The sequence below is a fragment of the Belonocnema kinseyi genome, chromosome 9 (genome assembly GCF_010883055.1).
Source record: "Belonocnema kinseyi isolate 2016_QV_RU_SX_M_011 chromosome 9, B_treatae_v1, whole genome shotgun sequence".
Taxonomy (NCBI): Eukaryota; Metazoa; Arthropoda; class Insecta; order Hymenoptera; family Cynipidae; genus Belonocnema; species Belonocnema kinseyi.
Window position 1 is genome coordinate 10,874,953 of NC_046665.1, and position 10,052 is coordinate 10,885,004.

Sequence of the window (10,052 nt, forward strand, 5' to 3'; positions counted from 1 at the left end):
ACTAACCCCAGGGAATTTTGGGACTACTCTTATATCTTTGGAATCAAATTTCAAACAAATTTAGCTTTTTCATTGTATCATAAAACTTTGTCGCCTTTATATCAGGGATCCGAACGAAACAAAATAAAACGTTCCTTTTGGTTATGTTACGTTATCGCATAACGAAACTTTTGTTTTTTTTTCGTTACTTTTATTTAAACTAAGAACAAAATCGTGATTAATTTTAATTCGTTTTATTAGTAAGAGATGGATACTAAGTAAAATTAATCGATTAATAATATTCAAATGTAACAGAACGAAGTAGAAACAGCAATTAACGTTTCTTTGGTATGAATATTAATAATTGCATAAATTGAATTAGGGGAAAAAGTATACATCGAGAAATTTGTAGAATTTATCTGGCTTTCTCGGTCGATTTTTAACATTCCATGGAAGCACTTCGTCATTAACCATCCGGATGTATCTAAAGGTCATAAATATGAGAACTACGACAACCCTAGTACTCCAGATCATTCACCAGGTCACTCTAAGATATTCTTCGAGGAATTTTGAGACCGAGGGTTTTGTGCGGAAGCTAACACTAGTTTCTAAAAAAGCAAAAAAATTCCGGGTTTCCCAGGTGGTTTACCAGGTCGATTTTTAACATTCTTCGGAGGTATTTCGACATTATACCATCAGGAGGTATCTAAAGGTCATAAATATGACAACTACAACAACCCTAGTATACCAGATCATTCACCAGGTTACTCTAACATATTCTCCAAGGAATTTTAAGATCATAGGTCTATTCCGACCTTGTATTTTCAAACCCATAATTTTTACATTTTAGCCATGGTACAATAGTTAATTTATTTTTTATTCTTTTGCAAATTTATTTTGTAGAATTTTGTTTTCTTGTTCGCTGTCAAGATTTGGGCAAATAAATTAGTTTCAAAAAGTTTCAATAATATAATTAAAATTTGTAAACAATGAAAAAATACGGAAGACTTGTGTCGAGTCGAATTCATGAATGCTTTAAATATGACCCGGAGGAAAACAGTTCTAAGTGCCATTATGGAGGATGCAATCAAGAGGCTATAAAGGCATGTTGCAATAATCTTATAATTTTTTAGATTATTAACGTCATTTAAATATGTTCCAATTGAAAAGTAATTTACTCTTTATTTTCAGTACAAACAATATAAAAATTGTACTTAGAAACTCATTATTATTTCATTTCACGAGAAATTGAAAAACTTTATGAACAAATTTTACATGTAAATTTTTTAATTAGGGAAAACATGCTGGAAATCTGGCCAAATATTTGAAAAGTTCGCATCCTAAAGAATATAGGCAGTATTTAGAAATAAAGTCGGAGCAGAACCAGGATGACGAATCATCGCCACTGCCTAAGTGTGACCGAGGGAAAACAAAGATAGCACGGGAACAGTTTAGAAAATCTTGCGTCAATCTGGTGACATTAAATGGCCGACCTTTCTCGCTGTTCAAGGATGAAGGATTTCGGGAAATAATTGATCGCCTCTTAGAGAGTTTTCCGGAAACGGAAAAATTGACTATTTCTCCCGAGATATTGGAAGATGAAATATCCTTAAAAGCTACAGCAGTGATGAAACTAATAAAGGAGGAATTAAAGCAGGTATATTTTGAAAAAATATAAAGTAAACTTTAAGAAACCTAAATTAGATTAAAATCAAATTCAATATCCTTTTTAATGTCCAATTGTTTTGAACACTAAAAAAAACGACTATCACGATTGTCACGACTGATCAATTCTGGTAGGGAGACATGCGTGTTTAGGTCAAGTCAATTAGAACCACAGCACTTTAACTCATAAAAATAACGCCGCAAAAGCGCGGTCTTTATTATAAATAGATTAAAACTGTATAAAATCAACAGAACTTGTTGCTTGGCGAACGCGGACTGACGAGGCGAGAAAATAAAATTGGGAAACCGAGCAACAAGGCTATTTGTAAGAGAAGAAGAGCACGAAAACGATAAGACCGGCTTAGACATAAATTTAGACATTACTCAATACGAAAATCAAATATATGGACAAGTCCGAAAATCATAAATGTAACGAAGAACGCAAATAAAAATAGAAAATGAGAACACAAATTTCGTCCCCGACGAAATAGGCTCACAATCACTGCACTTAAGATGAACGTGGGAGAAGGCACAATTTAACGATTGGCCGATCGAGTGTGCTAGTCTTTGTCTTGAGAATGACAACCCGATCTAGGCCATCCTTGTCAGGATGGAGCTGTAGAACCCGACCCATAGGCCATTGAGTAGGTGGAAGGTTCTCATGTCGAATGAGAACTGAATCTCCAATATGTATGGATGACGATGAAGTAGTCCACTTGGATCGAGGTTAAAGTTCTTTCAAATACTCAGCTGACCAGCGCTTCCTAAAATGATCGCGCATTTGCTGGATCAACTTCCAGCGAGTCAATCGATTTGGAAGAACGTCTGCAAGTGAAGGTTCAGGAACTGCATTCAGTGGACCTTCAATGAGAAAATGTCCTGGTGTCAGGGCAGAAATGTCTGTTCGATCATCTGACTGAGCTCTGAGAGGCCGAGAATTAAGGCAAGCCTAAATTTGTGTTAAAAGAGTGGTCATTCCTTCAAACGTCAAAGTAGAGTCTCCCATGACTCGACGAAGATGGAATTTTGTCGACTTATCTGCAGCTTCCTATAAACCTCCGAAGTGAGGTGCTGCAGGAGGGTTGAATTTCCACTGGCTACCATGCGAAGCAAGGTATGTAGCGATCGAAGCAAACTCTGCTGATGCCTCAGAAAACATTTCCTATATTTGACAATCTGCTCCCACAAAATTCGTACCCTCGTCACTAGACAACGTTCGACAAAGACCACGACGAGAAATAAAGCGAATATAAGCAGCTATGAAGGCTTCTGCTGTGTAATCAGAAACCAAATAGAGATGAACTGAGCGGGAGGCACAACAGACGAAAATACAAATCCAGGCTTTGTGGGAATGGTGACCTCGTCCTTTGGAGGTGCGAACATTGATGGGGCCAGCATAGTCTACCACAGTGTTCATGAATGCTCGTTCAGGTGGAGTAATGCGAATGGAAGAGAGGTCACTCGTCAGCTGTTGCTGAGTATTACCTCTGTTCCTGACGCATGGAATGCACCGATGAATCAATGATCGGACCAAATTGCGACCTCGAAGAATCCAATAAGATTGTCGTAACGTTCCAAGGATAAGTTGAACACCCCCATGAAGACAGCGAAGGTGACAGTTGCGAATGATACGAGTTGTGAGAATAGACTCAAGAGGTAGAATCAGTGGATGCTTTTTATCATAAGTGAGAAGAGAGTGCTTTAAGCGACCTCCGACACGAAGAAGTTGACCATCAAAAAATGGAGTCAACTTTATTAGAGTGCTATTCTTAGAAATCTGCATTTTATTTTTTAGAGCGGTGATTTCATTAGAAAAATAGCGATTTTGTTCTTGCTGAATCCAGAATAAAAGAGCTGCTCGAAGATCTGATGCAACTAAAATCCGAGAAACGATAATAGATCGACACTTTAAAGCGTCTCGAAAACGAAGACACTAAGCAGTGACTCATAGTAATTTGTCTAAAGATGAATAACGACTCAGAAGATCACACGGTTCATTAACACGAACTGCTACGTTGACAGTAACTCTACGTTCTTCTTTGGCCACTGTAATTTCTGGAGGGCCAAGCAGAGATGAAGGCCACTCTTCTTGTCTTTTAAGCCACGGAGGCCCATTCCACCAGAGTGAAAACTGCGAAAGTTCGCAAGTTGACAACCCGCGAGAAGCACAGTCAGCTGGATTATCTGCACCCGGAACATGATGCCAAATTGCTGAAGGAACGATTGTTTGAGTTTCCGAAACCCGATTCGCGACGTATGTCATCCATCTTGTTGGAACAGCTAAAATCCAATGAAGTGTGTTCATAGAATCACACCACAAATGTAGAGCAGCATTAAAACGTAGTTGAGTTTGAAGGTGAGCGACGAGACGAGCTAACAAAACTGAGGCACATAGCTCAAGACACATTCGCGAACGAACTCCTATCCAGCGAGGTATCCTCACTGCGGAAAGACGAGGAAGATCTTCATAATATTTTATCAAGCGATGATGAGATCCTTCAGGTAAAGGATCATCCCAGGATAAATTAAGCTTCCAAAGTTCCAGGATAAAAATCTTTGCGACGATGATAACAGGTGCCAACCATCCTAGAGGATCAATTAATTGGGCTGACTGGCTGACGATAAGGCGCTTTGTGATGACATCTTTAATAGGCCTAAGATCCACCTGAAAAATAAAACAATGGGTACCGGGTTTCCAAGTTAACCCAAGCATCAAAACCGATGTTTGTGAGTGCCATGAAATATCTGGAGATAATGCGTGCAGAACCTCCGGAATGCGCTGCATTAGCTCTTGCCTGTTTGAATCCCACTTTTTGAGCGGCAAGCCACCCGCCATGAAGAGACCACGTAGTTGGTTGTGTAATGCAATAGCATCTTCCAAATTATCCGCTCCTGATAAGACATCATCAACATAGATGCCATTTTTTATCACTTCAGCAGCCAAGGGAAGTCGATCCCCTTCATCAAGACCAAGCTGCTGAACGGTGCGAAGAGCTAGAAATGGGGCACAAGTCAGAAAGTACTGAGTCGAAATACTTGGACGGGATCATTTTGACTTTCTCGCCACAGAATAATTTGGAGATCCTGATCATCTTGGTGGACAATAATCTGTCGATACATTTTTTCGACATCTGCAGGAAAGACAATGAAGTGAAGACGCTACTGCAGCAAGACATCTGAAATATTTAATTGTAATTTTGGCCCTGCGTAAAGACACTCGTTCATTGAAATGCCTCGACTTGATCGTCGAGAACCATTGAAAACTACTCGCAGTTTCGTGATTGAACTAGATTCACGCCAAACTCCATGATGCGGAAGAAAAAATGACTGCGAGATACTCCTTGGATCTGCAGGGATGTTGACGAACTTCATATGTTGAAGTTGATGATATTCTTCCATGAATTTGGCATACGCTTCTTGGAGATGAACATCTCATTTGAACCGCTGTTCCATATGAAGTAACATGCGAAGAGCTGCAGAATAGGAGTCTCCTAACGATGTGACGTCACTCTTGATGGGCAGAAGCACGACGTATCTGCTATCTTTAGTCCTAGAGTGAGTCTTTTGGAAAAGTTTTTCACACTCTTCTTCCTCAGCTGTCCGGAAAGGTTTAGGAGGCACGACTTCCAAACCCTCCTAAAATTTTTGAAGGTCAAAAAAAAGTTCTTCACCCTTGGAACAATGAAACATATTCACTGTAGATGAATCCAACGGTGAGGTATTGCCTGTAGGTCCACAGAGAATCAAACCGAATACGGAATTTTGAGCTACAGGAGTGCCCGGGGGACCCTTTCGAAGATCTTGTTTAATTAAAATTGCATAGGCATCCACACCTAAAATTAAATCAATCGGAGCACTTCCACTGAACTTCGGATCCAATAATTGTAGACCAGTGAAATGAGGCCATTCCTTAAGACTAATTTGATGCTCTGGGCGTTTAGAAATCAACTTTGGAAGAACAAGAGCCCGGAGTTGAAGTTTAAAGCCCGAATCAAAACTTTGTGAGACAATGACGTTGACTGAGCCACGAGACGTTCCCGACTTACTTTCCCCCACTCCTTGGAGAACAACAGGTCCTCTGGTACGAGGGAGTTGGAGACTTTGAGCAAGGGACTCAGAGATTATGGACACCTCTGAGCCTTGATCGATAAGTGCTCGAACACACTTTGTATGACCAGATGATGTAGTCACATTGACCATTGCTGTTGTCAGGAGAACCAACGGTGACTTCTTCTGAGAAATCTGCATTACCGAAACCGTATGACTAGATTGTGCTTGATGAGGCGTTAAAGATGTATTTGATATCATCGAAGAAGATTGTCCTGAGCTTGAAGATGGGTCATGAAGTACCGTATGATGCTTTGCCTGACAAATCTGACACAAGTTCTTTGAAGCAAAATTCTGAAATAAATGAGACCCTAAACAATTTATACACAAATTCCTTTGAAAAATGAACTCTTTTTTTCGCTACAGACTGACTTTGAAACTGCAAACATGATATTAAATAATGCGGTTTGCGGCAGAAAAAGCACTTACTTTCCTGTGGCTTCTTCGTAAGCTGCTCTTTAGCTGCTTGTTCCTACATCGGCTGCTCTCAAATTGCGTTGACGTTGGCTGTTGTAGAACTCGAGGATTTCGTTAACTTTCCAAACCTTTTCCTCTGAAACTGAGATTTGGAAGATTGTTGAGACGAAGACTGATTAGTTTCATTTGTAGTAGAATCTAAAACTATCAAGGTCCGAATCCTGGTTTGCAAGAAGGTTTTCAATTGATCAAACGTTGGAGGATTCATGGAATTGCCAAGAGAAGTTTCCGAATCACGACGAGACTGACGATCTAATTTCTCTACAGTAATATTTACCAGCCATAATGTCCATTTGTCCACCGGTTCTTCTAAGGCAGATAAAGCTTCGACGTTATCAATCGTTGCATTATATACCTCCTTCAGAGCACTCGAAGACTCAGCTTTCATTGGCTGGATTGAAAAAAGCTCAGCCAAATGAGAGTTGATAAGAACTCTTTTATGCTCAAAGCGCTCTGAAAGTAGGTCCCAGCAACGCTTATAATTGCCTTGAGTGATCGGAATTCGATAAAGAAGTTGAGCTGCTTCATCTATAAGACTGGATTTTAAGTGATGAAGCTTCTCCACTGACGATACTGCAGGATTTGAATGAACCAAAGATGTGAACAAATCTTTGAAATTTTCCCACTCCGTGTAACTTCCAGAAAATTTAGGCAATTCAATCTTCGGCATCGATCGATATAATAATCCAGCAATCCGTGGAGCTGAATCATTCATGGACGTAGAAGCAAGGTCATTTGAGAGTTTTTCCAGTTCATCCAGAAAGGCTCTCTTCGCGACTAGATATGCTTTTTCAGTAGTTGCATAAAAATTGCTTGTAAAATAAATGTTCGTGGCATTCTGATCGCGAACCTTTACTAACTCCCAATGTTGAGCCTGAAAACGCGTCCAATTTTTCTCCAAAGACTCAAGTCTTGAGACCAAAGTTCCTTTAGTGATCTGTTTTAATTTTTGAGTATTTTCAAAAGCAGTTTGGATCCGAGAGCAAAGCTCGGTTTGCTCTAAAAAGTAACTAGAAATAGACATCATGGACGGAAAACAGTCGGCACACGATAAAATAAGAGTCCGCGAATACAATATTTAAAAAATAAATTGATTTAAAACTGATTGTATTATAAAAAGCAATTCGCCAATAAAGGAATTATTATTCTCATTGAAATTATCAAGTTCAAAAAATCCAAGTTCGCTGAATTAATGTTTGAAAGTCATTTCCAGTCTTTAATTCTTGGAATTTCTTGCGCGACGGAGAAATGACTATGAAATTAAATCAAGTATAAAAGTCTGCGAGATATTCGTAAAATTAATTTAAATTACACTTCCGAAATAATCTTCACTTTCTCAATTCGAATCGATAACAATTAAAGGTTGAATGTTGTTGACTTACCAGACGCTGAATTATAAACAGTAATCCGGGTGGTACTGACAACCCAATGCTCACCGATCTTTCGAACCTGTGTAAAGGTTACGAAATCCATTAACATTTGCCTGTAAAGTTTCTCGAAGAATCGAGAAAATCTTTCCGGTATCGAAAAAATGCATCCTATTTAATATTTCCTTAGACGGAGACACTCATTTATGCTTGATCATAAATTAAAAAACGTTATGAAAGTATATCACTAATAACTGTCACAAAACGTTCACATTTAAAATAATCCTTAAGTCACAATGCACTGACGCTGTACACTGCACATTCAGTCAAAGAGTCACAAGATACTAAATTTAGTTTGACTCTAACAAGTTCTACCAGAATTTGTGCGAATAGTCCTCGCACAAGAACTGAATCAATAAATCAGGAAATCTGGCTCGACAGGACCAATGTTTTGAACACTAAAAAAACGACTAAACATTGTCACGACTGATGAATTCTGGTAGGGAGACATGCGTGTTTAGGTCAAGTCAATTAGAACCACAGCACTTTAATTCATAAAAATAACGCCGTAAAAGCGCGGTCTTTATTATAAATAGATTAAAACTGTATAAAATCAACAGAACGTGTTGCTTCGCGATCGCGGACTGATAAGGCGAGAAAATGAAATTGGGAAACCGAGCAACAAGACTATTTGTAAGAGAAGGAGAGCACGAAAACGATAAGACCGGCTTAGACATGAATTTAGACATTACTCAATACGAAAAACAAATATAAGGACAAGTCCAAGAATCATAAATGTAAGGAAGAACGCAAATAAAAATAGAAAATGAGAACACAAATTAAAACATTCATAAAAACATAAGTGAGTGCCAACATGAATTTGTAGAGCATCCAGAGTCAGCTATTGATTTTGATGGACAGACTATCTTTCTGATTTGCTTCCGATGTAGGGCTCACACACTTCAGCTATGTGACAGTCGTAAAGATACTTCAAACAGAGACAATGGGAAAGATTCTGATCAGCTGTGGTTATAAGAATACAGTACTCGATATTCCTACGCGATGGAGTACAAAAGATATTATGCTTCAATCACTGATGGGTGTTAAAACATTTTGTCCCGAATTTTCATCTACCTATGAAGCACTTCATCTATCGGATGTCGAATGAAAGGGGCTTGAACAGTGTTTGGCTGCCCTGAACCTTCTAGGATAAGAACTCTGTTGCTACAAAAAGAGCAGCTTCTATCTGGTGATTTTTTTGGTGCATGGATGAAATGCAAGTTGGAAACCATGAAGGTTAATACGCTATTTGCTCGAGCTCTTTTCAATGCATTGGAATCGAGAGAAGCGTAATTGCTGGAAAATTACGCTTTACTCGCAGCCTTATATCTTGACCCAAGGTTCCTTCCCTACGTCTTACATCGACAGAAGGATGAAGAGGAAAATGAAAGCAATGATATTCGAGCACATTCGGCTAAAACCAGAGTACACTAGGTACAGTCTTAATGCTAAAATGTGAACGAGTTTTAGTGATTTCTATCTCCCCTATGTGGCGTCTGTGTTGCTGCTTGTGTAGTAGATGGGGAAGATCAGGAATGTAGGAACATGGCGGACATATAAATTACGAGTGAGTGATTATGTTAATCACGTCTCCAAATTATTTACATTTTCTGTTTGAAGGAAAATTACATTACTTTTACATTTAAATTGAAAAAGAGACCGATCTGTTCGGAGTGATACTTAAGTGCTGGGCTTAATGTCTCTGCTCAAATATTTTTTTTCATTTAGAATTATGGGAAGAATAATTTGCACAAGCAAACCATTTCATGCAATATCAAAAAATATCAATGAATTTTTTATCATGTGCTATTTCATGTTTTTTTATATTGAATAAAATGGTTTGATTACGTAAATTATTCTTCCTGTAAATCTAAATAAAAAAATATGTTATAATTTGCATGCTATGGTTGGAGGAGCGGGGCGAATGGGTTGCCGGATTAGAGCTGTAGTTTGTTCTATCTCCGATAGATGGTGCCACTCCGTTACTTTACTAAGTTCATATTCTTTAACATGGGACTGTACCACGATGGAATAATAAGGAGACCTAACTCCGTTCCCCCACTTGGAAATAGAAACATTAACGTAAGTGATACGCGCATTACAGGAAGATCTTAGATTTGAGTGCTCAATTGTCCTCTTCTTATACATGGAAAAGTGTGCGAGTGAGAAAGTTTGTCAAATTAACGTAATTTGAGAGGTTCTGTTTGTTTGTTTTGATGCAAGTGTCAAAAATGTGTTCTAAGTCATGAGGTGTCAAATTCCGGGTTGTGGACGAAGTTACACGCCGAAGAAGGCAAATAAATTTCGGAAAGGACATTTTAAAGCATTTAAAACATTTATACGAGCGACCTGCACCTTTAAAGTTTAAATATATCTACCTGAGTGCCTGCGGAGAAT

The 10,052-nt window shown here is 38.6% G+C and overlaps 1 protein-coding gene across 1 annotated transcript; it reads right to left on the reverse strand.

Annotated features, from left to right (window-relative positions):
• Positions 1-2,806: 2,806 nt before the first annotated feature.
• On the reverse strand, positions 2,807-3,427 carry LOC117180417. The gene has a single exon (XM_033372916.1). The coding sequence runs from the start codon at positions 3,425-3,427 to the stop codon at positions 2,807-2,809; it is 621 nt and encodes a 206-aa protein (XP_033228807.1).
• Between the last annotated feature and the right edge of the window lie 6,625 nt (positions 3,428-10,052).